This window comes from Passer montanus, unplaced genomic scaffold (genome assembly GCF_014805655.1).
Source record: "Passer montanus isolate IOZ18808 unplaced genomic scaffold, ASM1480565v1 scaffold25, whole genome shotgun sequence".
In the NCBI taxonomy this organism is placed as follows: Eukaryota; Metazoa; Chordata; class Aves; order Passeriformes; family Passeridae; genus Passer; species Passer montanus.
In genome coordinates, this window is record NW_024367149.1 from 4,535,761 (window position 1) to 4,553,044 (window position 17,284).

The window sequence follows — 17,284 nt, forward strand, 5'->3', positions numbered from 1 at the left end:
GGCTGGGGGCTGCTGCTGGAGAGCGGAGCAGCGGGCAGGGCGGTGGCGGTGTGGCAGTGTACCCTCGGCAGGGGACAGACACGCTCCCGCTGTCGCCGCCTTTCTGCCCATCCCTTGCGGTGTGCGGATGGAGGGCCTTATCCCCGTCCCGCGGCACCTGCACGCAGCGATAGAGGGGAGCAGCTCGGAGCAGCACGGAGCCAGCTGGAGGGTGGTCCCAGGGATGGGCAGAGAGCCGAGATAGGAGCAACGGCTGCCACGGCTCAGCTCAGCCTTCCTGCAGCCTGGAAACACCCCGGGAAAACATCCAGAACCTGCCTTTGGTGGTTTGGCGCCACCTGACCCAGAAAGGAAAAAAAAAAAACAGTTCAAGGTTTGCAAGGATGAGGCAGGGAGCAGCCTGTGAGTGATTTCTGCTGGTGGCAGCCAAAAGCAAAGCCACCCTGGAGTTTTGTCTGGTGGGGACAACAAGCAGGGCAGCGTGCAAGGGGGGACATGTGTGAGCATGGAATGGGCTTGGGTGGCTTGAGGACACATGCAGGACTGTGTCCAGTGTATTTAGGACTGTCCACAAACGTGCATCCATGGATGCACCCGCAGGAATGGGATGTGCAGAAAGGAGAGTTTGTGTTTGTGCACCACTCCAGTGCAAGGGCACACGGGCTGTGATTTGTGAGCAGGTCGTGCACACCCGCCTGGCCTGGGCGTGGACAGGTATTTGGGCAGTGTGCGTTGGTGACTCCTTGTCACACAGGTGGCTGTGCCACTGTGTCACTGCTAAGCCACCTCTGTGATGTCCCACATTGCAGCCTCACCCAGGCTCGTTCCTCACCCTGGCCCAGCACGAGCAGGGCACCAGTTCAGCAGCAGCAGCCCTGGCAAGCACAGAGACTTCCCCACCTGAAGCAGGTGCTTCCCACCCACAGCGTCCACAGTGGCACACTGCTGACTCCATCCAGGACACCCCTGCCACCCTCCAGCTCCTGTTTCAGTGCCGTTCCTGGGGATGGAGCAGACTGGATGCTCAGGGCAGTGGTGCTGTGATGCTGGATGTTTGCAAGACACGACTGGGACAGTGTGGATGTGTTTTGTTTCAGCTGCAGCGACGTGTGAAGGGATAAATCACAGCAAGCACAGTGCTCTGGAGATGGGACAGCTGCTGTAAAGCATCCCCTTGCTCCCAATCCCCCCAGGCAGCCTTGGACGGGCAGTAGGTGAGACCACAGCTGGACCCTTCAGACATGCAGGATGACTTCACCCCTGGTTTCTGTGGGCTCTGGGCAAGCTCTGGCAGCAGGGGCTGTGCTGCAGGTGGTGACAGTGGTGGAAGCAGAACAGCTGCAGGACTGGACACGTTCCCTTCCCTTCCCTGGGCTTTGGCCATCTTCCCAGATGTACATCTGGAGTGGGACACTGTTGTTCCCTGACACAAACACAGGCTGAGCAGGGCGTGCAGGCAGCACGCTTCCCTAGCCACTCTAGCTCGATGCTTGGCATTTTTGGAGCCGTTCACTCCTGACAAGCCCAGCTCCTGGTCCCACATCAGGAAGGAGCACGGCTTGACAGCCCCTCACACTGAGACCTCCAGCTGGCTTCTTTCACAAGATGCAGCCAGGATGCTCTGCCATGCCTTTCCTTGGGCATGCCCTCAAACCTCTCCTAGCCCAGCCAACAAGTCACCTCCTCCCCTTCTTTCCAGCACTCCTTGAGCTCCACGACAGCAAGCCGCCTTTCCCTTGGCAGTGCCGGCGCTGAGGAGCGCGGTACCACCGCGCCTTTGCCGGCCCCTTTGCCAAAAGCCTTTGCTGCCACTGCCACCTTGGCACGGGCAGATAAAGCTGGTGCCAGGCGGGATTTGCCAGAGGGATGGGCAGGGAGAGGAGCCCCCGGCCCCAGCACGTGCGGCCGCTCGGGCTCACATCAAAGGTTTTAACCGTGCTCCAGACGCTCCCTCCCATTTCCTGCTGGATTCCCGTCTCGCTCCCTGTGCCCGCATCAGCAAAACAGAGTGTAAAAATAGAGGCTGGGCTTCACCAAAACACAATAGTAAATTGTTCCCCGGAAAGGTCACTGGGAAGGCTGAGAATAGCTCCAAGAGCAGGGGGAAAGGAATGTCTACCGGGGGGACAAGTTTGAAAGTGCCTGCTGGACCCACCCCAGGAGGTTTCCTGCATCCTCATCAGTGGTGCGGGTCCCCGCTGTGGCCCCTGTGGTCTCAAAGCATCCTCATCCTCTCCCATCCACCTCTAGCCTTCTCTCCCATCCCAGTTTTGGGACGGAAACTAACCAAAAAAAAAAAAAGAAAATGGAGAGCGAGTAATAAGGTGAAAGGAGAGGCAGGAGAACCAGAGAGAAAGAGCAGGACTGGGAGGAGAGAGAGGATCCTGCTCGCTGCTCATCTCCTTGCTGCGTGTGACAGCGCGGTGTCCCCTGGGCACCACCGGCCGGCTGCAGCCTTTGTGTGGCGCTGGGAATGTCAGGGATGAGCCCCGGGATGAAGAGCAGACCGAGCAGTCCCAGAGAGCCATAAATTACTCCCTCCTGTTGTCACTTCTCCTGTCACAGCGAAGAGGAGAAGCTTTCTCATGGCTGCCGGGGTGGGAATGTTTGGGTCGTGTCGTTTCCGTGAGCATATTTGATTCAATTATGTGGGAATGCCCTTAATGAAGCAGGTCCTTGCTCCTGGCTTCGGCTGTGTTCCCAGGCAGGGCTGCCAGTGCAGGCTGCCCTCAACGTGGCTTTGCCACAAAAGCTGTAATTAAAAACAGATAATGAGTCTGGAAAATAGTAGCTGCCCAAATTTGGAGTGATTCTGGGGCTTTGTGTTTCTTCTTTCATCGTTTTGGATATATGCAATCCTCCCACCTTCTCTCTGGTTTTTAATTCAATTTTATCTCAATGTCAAGTCCTGCTGTTCTCACTCCCCAGTGTCATCCATGCACTTGTAAGGGAAATTTCCTGCCACTGGAAGCCTGAATGCCACTCAGTTCCTGGAACACATTACAAAATTGGATGAACAAAACACCTTTAAATGCATCTGTTTCAGGTTTGTGAAGAAACTGCTATTTGCCAGAAAATTTCCTGCCCCACAGACCAGAACCCCCATCACCTTGTGGTGCCACCAGGGACATGGGCCCCAGCACTGTCCCAGCTGAGAGCAATGCCACCCATGCCACCCAGGCTGTTTCCCTCCTGCACCAATCCCTTCTGTGCAGTGGCAACCAGGACCTCAGGGTGCTTTCCCCAAATTACTTTTCTGTTTTGCATGAACAGAGAAAGAAAGGGGTTGGGTTGGGGTTTTATCCCCCATATATTTGAGTCCACAGAGCATTGCACATCACCCTTTGAAACAAAACATTATTGTAGAAAGACATTACCATTTGATGAGAAATTAATTAAATTTTCTATTGGAAGACAAGAAAGGGAAGGGCTTTCAAAAATTACTTTAAAAAAAAAAAAACCAAAAAAAATGGGTTGGGGTTTTTCCCCCATATATTTGAATCCACAGAGCACTGCACATCACCCTTTGCAACACAACATTATTGTAAAAAGAAATTACCATTTGATGAGAAATGAATTAAATTTTCCATTGGAAAACAAGAATGGGAAGGGCTTTCAAAAATTACTTAAAAAAACCAAACCAAACCAAACCGAAACACAAAGGCAGGTGAATGTCTGCCACCTTCTGTGACATTTGCATTTTGGTGGTCAAGCAGCAACAAGGTCCAGATGCTTAGGAGAAAAAGGTGATGGAAGAAAGATGCTTCTTCCAGCGTGGCCAGCACGAAGAAACACAGGAGCCTGTCCCAGCAGAGCACACCCAGGGTCTCCTCACCACCAGGGTCAATCAGGAGTGATGCACATTGACCATCCCACCACGGAGCAGGTGGCACTGGAAGCCTCTCAGCTCTTTCCACAGGTTATAGAACCTGTAAATGTGCACAGGGTTGTTTGAAGCCTTCACCCTGCAGGTGTTTTTCCCTTAAGGATGTTTTTTCCTTTGCTGGTTGCAAAATACTTGTGGCCATCAAGGATATTTTACTTGAAGAACGCGAAAAAGCAGAAGGGAAAGGAGAATTGTCCGGGCAATGGAAGGAGGGAGGGAGGGGGGCAGGAGGTGGGAGGCAGAGATAACCGTGGGTGAGCTATCAGCTCCTGCTGGGCTGGCAGCAGAACAGGAGACAGGGGTTAAACCAGATGTACAGCCACCATCTCCCAATGCCAGATAAACACCAGCAGGCACACACTGCCCACACCTTGTCCCAGAGCCCGGGATGAAACCAGCCCAGCCCCGGCTGCTGGGGCTTTGCTCAGCCTGGCTGTGGAGGGACACCCCCATGTCCCTGCTCTGGGGCTCTGCACAGGGCTCCCTGCACCCCCAGGGTGGAGCCTGGGAAAGGCTCCCCTCTTCCATCTGGGGGAAATTTCCCCCAGAAACATTAAAAGCAAGCCTTGGCTCCCAGGCTGCTGTGGAGGAAGGCTTAGCAGCTAAACTTTTGTGGGGAGGCTATAAAAGAGCAAGGGGTGCTTTAAAGGGTTTGTTTAAAAAGGAATCAATCTGTAATTTGTAGAAATTAAAGAGGAGAAAATACTTGTGATACCATTCCTGCTCATCTGCTCTGTGCTCTGTATGGTGTCAGCCACTGCCAGCAGCATGGTGCTATATATATATATATATATATATATATATTTATTTATTTATATATTTATATATTTATATATGTATAAATATATCGATATAAAATATAGATATGTATATATTTTATATATACATATATATTTTTATATATGTATATATATAAAATTTACATATATACACAAATATATATGTATATTTGTATATGTATGTATATTATGTGTATATTTGTGTATATATATGTGTATGTATATATATATTTATATTTATAAATATAAATATATATACAAATTTATATACATATATCTATATCTTATACATATATGTATATATATGTATAAGCTATATATACACACACGTATAAATAGATATCTAGATATAGATATATCTAGATATATCTATATACATATTGATAGATAGATAGATAGATAGATAGACATATATCAAATTTATATACATATATCTATATCTTATACATATATGTATATATATGTATAAGCTATATATATACACACGTATAAATAGATAGATATAGATATATCTAGATATATCTATATACATATTGATAGATAGATAGATAGATAGATAGATATATTTTTTAAAACGCACATATCTTCAGTATGTAAACACTGCCTAATTAGTGCTGTATATTTTTAAAAGCACTCATGCACGTGGCTGTGATAATTTCTTCCTTAAAAAAGAGGAATTACTCTCGCTGCCTGTTAAATCGTGGCCGAATGCCTGCCATGGTGCAAAGGGAAGTAGCGTGGCCCCCAGCAGCCCCTTCCTTGCACAGTCAGCCTGGGCAAAAGAAGGGAAAGGGCCAGGGAGCCTTGGGGGGACCGGGCTGGGGTAGCTGGGGCGGCTGGTAACGCTCGCCTGCGGCGGGCATTGCTTCATCGCCCGCCTTCCTTCCTGCCCGCTCTTCCCCCCGCCCGGGCTGGACCGTGTGAGTCAAAAAGTAAAAAAAAACCACACAATTGGCAGATGCTTTTGCAACGTTTTTCGCTGCCCGTTTATGCGTTTGGCTGGCTGGGAATGGGCCACCCTGGTGCCTTCACCCCACGACACTCAGGGATGGAACTCCGAAGTAATGATGGGTTCGAGTGGTGAGGGGGGACAGAGGCAGACAGCGAGTGGAGGCTGCTTTGTAAAACTTTATTTAGAAATATTCTTGATATATTCATTATATATATATATTTATATATACACACACATTACAACAAATGTGTTTTCTAAATAGCACATCCACAGTGGGTTGAGACTCAGGGTACCAGGTCTGGTTACTTCATTTCTGCAGAAAAAATGCAGAAATCCAAGGGGAGGGTGGCAGAGAAAGGGATGGGGCTGAAAAAACCAAAATTCGTAAGGCAGGAATTCACTCACACGGTACGACATTGCCCCAGAGCGCTGCTCCCGACAGGAATGGGGGTGATGGTCCACACAGCGAGAGATGAAGCAGGCAGGAGGAGAGGTGGGCAGAGGAAATGTACCATTCAAATCACAATTAAAGTACAACTGTACATGCCCCGGGGCACTCCCGGCAGGAGCCCGGTGCCTGGGGGCGTTTGGGGGTGCTGACAAGGTTGTACCATTTCCCCAGCTGTGCAGCTACCCAGAAGATACAGACAAGAAGCAATGGGTTCGTGTGGAATGAGGGATTTCTGAGTATCGGAGAATTATTTTATTTTCTCGCGTCAGGTTAATAACAACGGTGTGAAACCCCCACAGACCCCACCCAGGGTTATTTGGGAACCAGGAACAGCTTTACCTGTGTGACAGCACCCCCCTACTCCACCCCAACCCCGAGGGTCCCCTGGCAGCCCCCCTGCTTGTCTCTCCTAGCCCTGGCACCAGTACCAGTCCAAACCTCCTCCTCAGCATCGCCTCCTCACCCCCAGCACAGTCCCAGCCCTGCAGGTAACCCCCTCCAGTAAAAACCCTCAGACCCAAGAATCTTCCTCCTTTTCCACGATTTAAGATGGGGGAGATTGGTGCTTTCCAAATATTTGGGGGCTATGCTGGGAATCCTTGCATGGGCCAGGATCCCTTCCCAGACAACTAACTCTGCCCAACATGCCAAGCCACATGCCAGACTCTTACCTATTATTTACAAAGAGGCATCAAAACCAAGCAGGGATGGAAGTGACAGGGCTCTGCATTAAGCCTGGATGGGTTTGCAGACACCCACTCAAATTCTCTGTGCTCCCTTGTACCTCAGCATCCTTGGGAAGGCACGAGAGTGGTGGAAGATGTCCCCACTCAGAAAGATTTATTCCCTTCCAAAGGATGTTTGTGTGTGGGATTTTTTTTTTCTGCTGTATCATGGTAGAGATTTCTGTGCCTTGACATGTCTGCAGAGGGAGGGGATGGGTTGGGGCAATTGCTGCATCAGGCCCCAGGAGCTGGGCTGTGGGAGCTGGGCCTGGGGCAGCAGTGGTGGCACAGTGTGGCTCTCAGCTCCACCACAGCAGCACCTCCCTGTCCTGGGGGGCAGCAGGGTCAGGGGATCAGCTCAGTCACAGAGATCAGTTTTGCAGCAATTTGAACACTTGGGAATGCAGGCTAATCCCACCACTGCTTTTACTGCTTTCCCCCAAGATTCAGAGAGGCTGTGGACTCCCACCAGCCTCAACAGGTGAGGACCTTCCTAACACCAGAATAAATCCGGCACTGTTGTCCACACTGTGGGCATTGGCACAGCTGAACCACCATTTCACAAAATAAAACCAAAAAATTCAAAGCATACCATCAAAAAACCTTTTTATAACCCTATGTACACACACACTGTTGATACATCATTGACTCCTTTTGCCCTTTTTTTGCTATTTTGAATTTTAAAATCCCCCAGTCCAAAGAGATATTTCACTAGCAAATACTTTCTTCCTTTACCAACTCTGAAATTCGTCTTTCTCAAGAGAAGATGTGGCCTCAAAGAAACCACTGGAAAAACTCTGGGAGACCACAGCAGGCTTGAAATTCACCTGCTGAGTGTTACCAGCAGAAGGATCAGGGACTGGGGGGGTGGCAGAAAACACCTATGTACCTTTTCATTCAATGGACTGCATGACAGTGTTAAACGGAAGTAATCCCACATCATAAATACAACAAGCCCAAACAATCCAAAATTAGACAGAAGAGAAAGGAAGAAAGGGAAGGAAAAAAAAAAGAAAAGAAAGAAAAAAGGAGAGAAAAAGAAATAGTCTAAATCCTTTTAATAGTTCTTTTGCTGAAGGTATTTTTTCACCTCTTTAAAAAGATACAGTCAAAAGCTCTCGGACAACAGGAATATGTGGCCAAGCTCCTGCTCAGACCAGCTGGACGTGCCACAGGCTGGAGAAGGGCTGCAGCACTGGCGTGATGCAGCAGTTTCCAGCACCACGAGGAGCTGGAAAGCACTGGTGGCCTCCATGGGCAGTGGGAGAGGAGCTCCGTGTCTCACCCGGATGACCAAGGCCACCAAGTGGTCTGGAAACCCTCTGAACGCTGGAGAGGCGCCAGCCACGTCTCCTTCCCCTCCTCAGAGTCCCATCCCGAGCAGTTCTGTACAACGAAGATGACTTCAAACGCTTTTCTTCTTTGCACGGTCACGTACCTAAACCCCGAACGTCCGTCTGGGTTGGCCTTGCCCTCGGCCAACGCGCCGGGCTGGGGAGAGCGGGCAGCCCACGCCCCCAGGGAAAGGCAGAGTCACGAATCCCACAAGCACAAGTTCCAGCAGCCGCACAGCCAGGCCTGGCCTCTCCCCGTGGCTCTCCAGCAGCAGCGTGGGGGTCATCACCGCTGCGCGTTGCCTTCTACGGGGAGGATGGCGTGGTGCAGGCTCCGCGTGTGCTTCGAATCCAGCGTCTCGTGCTCTTCCGTGAAGCTGTCCGGGCTGGCCGCGCCGTCCAAAGAGCTTCCACAGCTGGAGTTGGGAGACAGCATGTCCTGCAGGAGGTCTTCCTGGACTATCCCCGAGTCTTTGTTCACTTTGCCCCTTTGGTTTCCTTCTTCCTCCTGGTCGTTGAGCAGCTTGGCCAGGAAGTTGATGTATTTCATAGCCAGGCGCAGGATCTCGTTCTTGCTGAGTTTTTTGTCGGGCGGGTGGGTGGGGATGAGCTTGCGCAGCTCTGCGAAGGCCCCGTTGACGTTCTGCTGTCTCCATCTCTCCCGGCTGTTGGTGAAAATGCGGCGAACCACTTTCGTGTGAGGACCTGCAATTCCAACCACGCAGAATTAGGAGCTGGGCTTAACAGGTATTGCTTTCCTGAATCGGTCACCACTTTGCAAATTAACTAACTGATTAATTTTAGTGAGGTTTAATCAGCAAGGCAGTGAAACAAGAGTTTCCAGCTGACCCCATGAGATGAGAAATCCATAACTTTGTTCAATCCAGTGGAAGAGAAAAAATAGAGTTGCATCTCTTTGGATGTCTCCTCAGATATCAAAATTTACCTCTCCAAGGAAGAAGGCTTAGGCCGTGATATGTGTGCAGAAGGCTGCTATAATTTTAGGGTATCTCAGCTCATCAACAAGAGTAACTCAGCAACCATGGTCTAGTTTGAAGCTTATCTCACTAGATCGCTTTATTTTCTATCCCAAAAATTGTCTAAAGGACACACCTTTGGGACAGGAGGAAATTAGCTTGAGCTAATTAAAAGACTTTGACAACTCTGAGATCCAGAGGTCTTCCCTGCTGAGAGAGACCAGAGAATTGCCAGCAGCCCTCTGAATGAAACGGGGTGGTGGGATTTGTCCCATGGCAATGAGGACAGGTAGGAAGTGACCCCACTGACCCACGGAGTGAAGGCATGTCCTGCTGGAAGGATGATCCAGGTGAGCATGGAACAGCTTCACAGCTCACCTGAGGACTGCCTGCTCTCTCTCCTCCTCACTGCCACAGGGCAAAAACTCCCTCTGACACTGACTGGAGAAGGGGCTCCAAATTGCTGGAGGTGTTTGTTTGACCTAATTACATGTGACCTCCAATCACATCTTGGAATTTTACAGCCATGTTTCTGAGAGGGGATGCTACATAGGATGAAGGCACAAAGCACACCAATTCTTTCAGCACATCAGGGCAACTCCTGGTGTACTTGAGAAAAGCTTTGTCTCTGTGCTAGAAGAGACCCAAAAGCACATCTAGTGAAAAGTACTGTTCTGCAGGAGCAGCAGTGCTGTAAATCAGGATTGTGGGTCCTTGGGTCCATGGAAACCAGCTCACATCAGGGAACACTACCATAAGATGCTTTTATTATTACATCCTTCCCATCATCTCCTCCAGGAGACATCAACAATGGAAGGTTTCATCAATCTCAGGAAAATCTGGAAGAATGACCAGCACAGACACTCCCATGGGATTAGGAAGCATCACATACAGTCAAAATCATCACAGAGGGGGAAGCAAAGGTAACACATTGCTGAGATTCACCCCAAAGGACTGTGGAATTCCCACTCCCCCATGTCTCCCCTGTATTCCCCACTCTGTGACACCTGCCTAACTTCTCCCTCCTGGTGGGAGCAAGTCCCTAGCCTTGGTGAGCAGTTTAAGCCACAGTTCTGACATCACCCAGTGGAACCAGCCCCCCAGGGCACATTTAAACACCTTTATTCTTTTCTAGCAAAACTCTTGGCTGCCTTGGCTGTGGCACAGGAACCAAACATCACTTTTTATACCTATACATTTTCATAGGTATCCTGGTCAGGCTGTACCTCAGCAAATCCCACCCTGCACAACAGCAGAAGTGGAATCCCTCGTTCCAGCTGATCAGATACCATCACACTTTCCTCCCTTTGGGGGAAGCTGAGTCCCTGCAGCCCAGCCCAGCACACAGAACACCCTGCACTGCAGGGTTTGCAGGGGGACACACTCCCAAGCAGCCAATTCCAGCTGCCAGCTCCCCCAGTGTGTGGGCAGCCACACAACTCACTCCTCCTCACGGTGTGCTCCGAGCTGGGAGTCCCCTGAAGCCACAAACAGCCCCTGGGACAAACTGGGGGATGGAGAAATGACAAAATCCTCTCTGACCTCTAGGATTCCAGTGTGATGCTTTAATAAAGGCAATATTCACCCCCAAACAGCTCCTAGTGCCCTCTGTATGAACTAAGGTACAAGAGCTCATGCATAGGGAAGGTTTCTTGTCCCCGATGTGTGCAGCCTGCTGTGCCACAGGATTGTGGGGAAGGGGACAGGGACCAAAGGGACCTCAGCAGCACTAATTAAGCAGTCAAGAATGTACTACATCCTACTAAAATAATATGACATTTTTTAGCACTTTACTGCTCTTTCCAGACAAGAAAAAGCAACTGGTCTTGAGTCCAGAGAGAGATGGAGCTCAAAAGCTATTTACTCCCATAAGGGTATGAGAAATAACCACATCTTGGGTACTGCTCATTAAAAAATATCCTCAAGAGACTTTCAGTCTTCAAATATGTGTTTCTGCTCACTGAAAGGTGATGACTAAAAGGCATCTATTCATAAACTTGTCAGAAATTAGAAAAAAGAAAAAAAAAAGACCTGTTCATTTTCTTCTGAGGGCATTCAAATCAAGCTTTAGTATATAAAACAAATTCTGACACCACCCAAATTCTTGATTCCTGCCCCAACTGAATTAAACATATCTTTTAGAAAGATATCAGGTTTTGGCCAAAACATGTCAAGCAGTGGAGGAAATTAAAATGCCCCATAGCTGTGTTATAATAGAAAATCTACTCTTCCTAAAAAAAACTTGCCTCATAATTAATTCAAGCAATTGGATGAGAATTTTTGCCTGGATTTTGTTCTAATGGATGGACTGATGCTCTTTAAAATTAGAAATATGAGGAAAATTAATAAAAATATGATCTTCCAAAGTTCCTGGATATACTTTTTTAGATATACTTTTTTGCATTTTTATCTTCACTTCTAGTTATTTTTAAAGAAGATATTAAATGTAACTAATTTTCCATAAAACAGATAAAGAAATACTGCAAAAACCCCACCACTTATTCTCTTGCAGAAAAAACCACAAACACGAAGTGTCTGGCAAGACTTTCCCGCCCTTCTGCAGCCCCCAAGGGCTGAGGACCCTCGAGAGTGCTGCTCCTGTGTGCCCTGGATGTCACCCAGCAGGTGCCCCTCAGAGCAATGAGCAAAGTGCCTCAGACCACACAGGGGTCCCATTTGTAGGGATGTACATCCCATCCTCAGCACGGGATGTACATCCCTACAAATTGCTCCTGTTTGCACAGCATAATCTGATATCCTTTTCCCCCTCAAAAAATGTTGAGTCCAATCTTGAAAATTCACATGAACCAGAACCTGCAGGATTGGCCCCAACCTGTACACCTGCATCAAAACACATGTTCAAAAACTTGGTTACAACCAAGTATATCTATAATCCTTAATACCTAGTTTAATAGCAAGTCCAAAGCTTTAGTCAGACACCGAGATTTGATGGACTCTCCACCGTAGCTGCTAAGCCTCGGGATCAAAACCCAGACAAAAAGCCCTTCTTGTGCCGGGGCTGTAACACCCCCTGTCCCACGGGGCTGCAGCCTGAAAGGACCGGGAGGGGAGTGGAGGACTGATTGATGCAGATAACACCCTGAGCCTTCATTTCGGGATGCATTATTTTAGACCGATGCAGGTTATGATTTGATCTCAGATTAGCTGGGTAGAAGGAAAGGGACAGCTAGCTGGAAAGGAGGAAAATTAATTGTCCAGCAATTGAAATACAGTGTTTACAATGGCTAAAGATAAAACTCATTTCAGTGAATCCCGTGTGCACGGGCTATTAACTCCAGAGATAAACAGGCCGGCCTTCCACGTGCAAATCGTTCTTGCAAGTGTCCCTTTGCGTGGGCAGCAGAGATCCCCTTGCACGGAGCATCCCCCGCCCCAAACCTGCTGCCAGGAGCAGGCAAACCGTAAAAACGCGAGTGGGATGCCCGGGCTCTTGGTTTAAAGGCAGGTTATCCTTTCTGCCCAAGGCTGTGCTCTGCAGCGCGAACCCTTCCCGGATTAAAGGGTTTGCAGACGCAACACCTCACCGCAATGGCCCTGATCCGCACTTCAACAGAGACACGCACTTATTGTCTTCTTTCGGATTTCATCTCTAAGCAATTCGCAGAACAGGGGTGCAATTAGCCACAGGCTGGGCTGCATCGCTGGCTGCTGGGTGAAGGCAAACTCGCCGGGCACGCTGCTGGGCTCCGCTTACCGGAGAGCCACCCTGCCTCCCTGGGCATCCCATCCCGCTCGCTTTTTACGCTTTTAGTCCTTTTATTATTTGGGGGTTTAGTCCCAGAGTGTGGCATTGTGCAGGAACTTGCCCCCCATGGCAGATGGAGACACCCCTCCCGCCCAAGATGCGGCGAAATTCTCTCACCGTCGGTGATCTCCATCTCGTAGGGAGAGGGTCTCCGCTTCACCCGGTTGCTGCCGTACATGGAGAAGGAGTCCGGTTCGCCGAAAAACCCGCTGGGAAGAAAGGCAGACATGCCGTGAGCACACACCGCCATCCCCCCGGCCCGGGGCTGCGCGGAGCGGCGCGGAGCGGCTCCGTGACCTCGGAGCGGGCTCGCCGCTCACGACGCCGAGCCGGGGTCGTGCGGTGACACCACACGCGGCCAGCCGGGGACACGCAGCAAGAGACGCCAGCCCTGCGCGGGCAGGGGGGTGCGAGCGGCGTGGGGCGTCCCGACTTCGGGTGAAATCCCCCCATTCCCGCGACTTTGTGCGCACCGCAGCTTTCCCTGCGAGGCGGGTCCGTCCCCGCACACCCCGGGCGGGCTCAGCTCCTGTCAGAGCCTCTGCTGTGCCCTTCGCTCATTTGCGGGACTCGTCAGAGAACAGAGAGCCCGGGCAGCTCGGAAGAGCCAAACCGGTTCTCGCCCGTTTATTGACGGACCCCTTCGCTCTACCCAGGGCTTCACCACCGCAAATATTTTTCCTTCGAGGAACGAGTTTTTCGTTTGTTTTTTGACTTCCCCCCCGCCTTTTCGCTTTCTCTCTTTGCAAAGTTCGCGTGCAAACCCGCGATGATTAAGCGACGAGCCCCGCGCGGAGGAAGGGATGCTTCTGCTTCTGCCCCGCATCTCCGCCCGGCACCTCCCGCCTCCCCAGCACCGCGCGGGACACCCCTGGGGGACCTCCGGGACGGGGATGGGAGCGGGGGGACACGGACCTGTTGATGGTGGCCAGCGGCTGGCCCAGGTTGTAGAGCATGGCCCTGCCGGGGGGCTGCAGCGGCAGCGCGGGGGGGCTCAGCTGCACCATGCGGGCCTCGCAGGCGGCCTCGGCGGCGCGGCACGGCTCGGCTCCCGGCGCTCTCTGCATCGCCTCCCCCGCCGCCTCGCGGCTTTTTATGTCCAGGGAGCCCCCCCGGCGCACCAGCTCGATGACGGGCACAGGGGCGGCGGGGGGCCCGGGGGAGGGCCGGCCCGCCTCCTTGGCCGCCCCGTTGAGCAGCAGCTGGGGGTCCGCCGGCGCCTCCATGCCCCCGCGGCTGCTCTCGGGCTCGCTCGTGGTCTCCGCTTCCGAGTCGTGCCGCCGGGCGGGGCGGGCATCGCGGGGGTCACTGGGGGGCGGCGGGGCGGGCGGCCTGTCCATCGTCCTGCGGAGAGAGGCAGCGCTCAGCGGCGGCCCCGCACCGGGAGCACGGCCGGGCTCTGCCCCGGCACCGGCACCGCCCGACGGGGGCGCCGCGTCGGGGCTCCGACCTCGCGGTTCGCGATCGCCCCAAATAATTTGGAGTCTGCTGGCGGGAGCGGGGGGGGTCTGTGGGACCACCCCGCCGAGCCGTGCGGTGCCGTGACGTCACGGGGCGCCCCGGCCCTGCCGTGACGTCACGGGGGCTCGCGGAGCGGCGCTTTGACGTCGCGCCGCGCCCCGGTCCCGCACGCCGGGGACGGGCCGGAGCCCCGGCGGGCTCCCGGTGCCCCGAGGGAATTCACAGCGGCACCGCCGGGGCCGCCGAGCGGGAGGGGCCCGGACAGCGCCGCCGCCGCCGAGGGTGCGGGCTGAACTGCGCGGCCAAATTGCGGCGGAGGCCCAGCACACATCCCCGCTTTTCCGGGGGCATTTCTGCCCGTTCCGGGGTCCCCGGCGGTGTTCGCTGCCCTGCGGAGCCAGCCCGGCCGCCGCCCGGCCTGCCCGTAGCGGCCTGAGCCTCGCGGGCGGCCCCTTCTCCTCCCATGCCTGTTTTTTATGGTTATTTACAAACTATCGAAATATTCCTGAAACCGCTTTTTGGGGGACAGGGGGTTAACCCAGCCCCTAACGGAGTGAATCCCCCGCGCACTCGCTGCCGCAGGAAGGAGGAAGGGGCCCGGCCGCGGCCGCACGCACAGCATTGTCCCCTTCTCCCGCAGAACAAATGCTGTCGCGACAGGGCACTCGCGCCCCGGGCAGGTATCGCGATTATTTCTACGCTTTATCTCCCACATAAGCCCTCGTTCGTTTTTGGATTTTTTTGTTGTTGTTGTTTTGGTTGATTGATTATTCTTTTCTATATAAATAAGGAGCTTTACTGAGCAGAGAGCTGCCACCCATCCTTCTCGCTCCTTTGCCTCGGGTTATTTTTTATTTTGTTTCTGATAAACTGAGTCGCGAGGAAAAAATAAATAACAACAAAAAACCCCCAACAAAACAAAAACCTAACTGTTTTTTTTCCCATATATCACTATCTCTCTGGAAAATAAAATTTAAAAATTTACAACCACCCAACCTAAAGCGCAAGTTCTCTGCCTTCCCTCCGGCCACCTTCCCGCCAGCCCTCCAGAAAGAAAAATCTAATTGCCTATTCCGATATTGTATAGGAAGAGATTACTCACATGTGTCATATTTAAGTAGGGACACCGCAAGTCTCTCCTGTTTCAACAAAAGCGCTCTCAGTGTCAGGCTGAATTTACTCCTCCCACCTCAAGGTACTTACGACTTTACAGAGAGGAAGGACACCCGCATCGGGATAAAACTGCTAAATCCTGGGAGGAAGAGAAGGGGGGGAGAAAAAAAAAAAAAAAAGGAGAGGGTGGATCTCGTGGGTCCGGATTGCCAGAGATCAGTGGAGGGAGAAAGGTGCAGGGGAGAGGGAAGGAGGGGACAGCACCCCGGGGAGGCCCCTGTGCTGGGGGACAGCGGCCACCCCCGGGTCCCCCCCCGCCGCCGCCGGGAGCCGCCGCCTCGCACACGGGGCCACAACGAGCGACGGCCATGGTCTGGCGTGGAAAAAAAAATAAATAAACAGAGAAAAAAAAAAAAAGGCGTGAAAAAAAAGCTCCCTGTATTTGGGGCGAATTGGGCGGTTTTTTGGACACATTGCAAGCCCGGTCTTCCCGGGAGGAAATCACAGACGGGGCCGGACACGGGGTTGTTTTTCTCCCGATGGGCTCGCACGAAGCGGCGACGGCGGCGGCGTTTCTCCCACGTCCGGCTGGAAAATTTAATTCCTAAAGGGGCAAATTAAATTCCTCAAGGGGCCGGTTGCCGGCCGAGGAACCGCGACAGCCGGCACCGGGCCGGCGGCGGAGCGAGCCCGCTGCCCGCCGCAGGAAGGTGAGGCCGGCTCACCCCGCCAACGAAATCACGAAAAATTAGGTTTTCCCCTTCGTAAAAAAAGGAATAATCCCGATGGCGTCCGTTCCCGCATTTTTTAAAAAACGAAATACGCAAAACCGTAAAGATACCAGCAGAATTTTGCCTTAAACTGGGGTGGTTTCGTTTAGGAAAAAATGGAGGGGGGGCATTAAATCCCCGCCCGCTGGTTTCTGCTTCGCAAAATCCTTTTGTTTTCCAGCAGCCGATCGGCAGGAAATTTCCAAGCCAAAAGCGGCCCTTTGTAGGGAAATGGCCCCAAAGCGAAGGGGCGGCAGGCAGCGGGATACGGGGGACCCCCGTCTCGGGGAGAAGCGCTCGGGTTCGGGCTGTCGGCCGGGCCGTGTCCCGCTGTCTGTCCCCGGGGAGAGGCTGGGGCAGCCGGGCCCGGTGGGCGCTCGGCCCCCGGCCCGCCCCAGCAGCCGCCTCGCTGCCGCAGCCCGAGGGGCCCGGGGGTGCCGCACCCCGAATTTCAAAGGGCAGAGTGTGTTCTCCTCCTCACCGACCCCGCATCAAAGAATAAAAAAAGATTAAAACCCAACCGCGGGAAAGATTTTGTGTTTTTTCTCGTCTCTCATGTGGGGCAGAAGCCCCCAAAAGCTCCCTGGGTGCCCTCCGAAGCCCCCCAAAACCACATCCCGCCGCCCCCAGCGCCCAGAGTTGTGCAGAGCCGATTCCTCTTTACTCACCATTTGCTTTTCATTGGGAAAAGTGAGTGGAGCCATTTTGTGGCCTACGCATCGCGGCTATATTTGTAGTAAGTGTTGGGTGGCTTCAGCTGGGTAGGCTCTAATTCCACATCACGTCCAGTTTCCTATTTAGTATGGAGAGCGGAACACTACTGCAATGTGGCCGAGAGAGATAAAACCCCAGCAGTGGCCCGCCTGCCCTGATAAGCTTCTAAACCCATTATTTATGAAATGATTCATTATTATTTGGCAATTTTATCGAAGGAAAGCGGAAAATTATTGCAGGGATATGCATAGGAATAACTCCGGAATGCATGCCTTCTAGCTTTTTATGTGTGTGTGCTTAGATGCTCTTAAAAAGACACTAAAAAAAAAAAAAAAAAAAAAAAAAAAAAAAAAAGA

At 52.1% G+C, this 17,284-nt stretch overlaps 1 protein-coding gene across 2 annotated transcripts; it reads right to left on the minus strand.

The window, feature by feature from the left end:
- Positions 1-5,773: 5,773 nt before the first annotated feature.
- TAL1 (TAL bHLH transcription factor 1, erythroid differentiation factor) lies at positions 5,774-17,034 on the minus strand. Of its 2 annotated transcripts, XM_039711413.1 has the most exons (5): positions 16,883-17,034; positions 15,434-15,583; positions 13,786-14,214; positions 12,988-13,079; positions 5,774-8,832 (listed from the first exon to the last, which is right to left on the minus strand). In XM_039711413.1, coding segments are annotated over exons 2-5 (942 nt in total). In that variant the 5' UTR covers positions 15,436-15,583; positions 16,883-17,034; the 3' UTR covers positions 5,774-8,413. The 2 variants fall into 2 exon arrangements, with proteins under 2 accessions (XP_039567347.1, XP_039567346.1); XM_039711412.1 differs by lacking the exon at positions 15,434-15,583 and having other exon boundaries at positions 16,883-17,031.
- Positions 17,035-17,284: the final 250 nt, after the last annotated feature.

Bases quoted from the DNA above. Each gene is read 5' to 3' on its own strand.
- TAL1 (XM_039711412.1), bottom strand. The intron at 13,080-13,785 runs GTCCGTGTCCCC...CTTTCTTCCCAG, and splicing joins CCGCTGGCCACCATCAACAG to CGGGTTTTTCGGCGAACCGG. The intron at 8,833-12,987 runs GTGAGAGAATTT...TTGGAATTGCAG, and splicing joins CGAGATGGAGATCACCGACG to GTCCTCACACGAAAGTGGTT.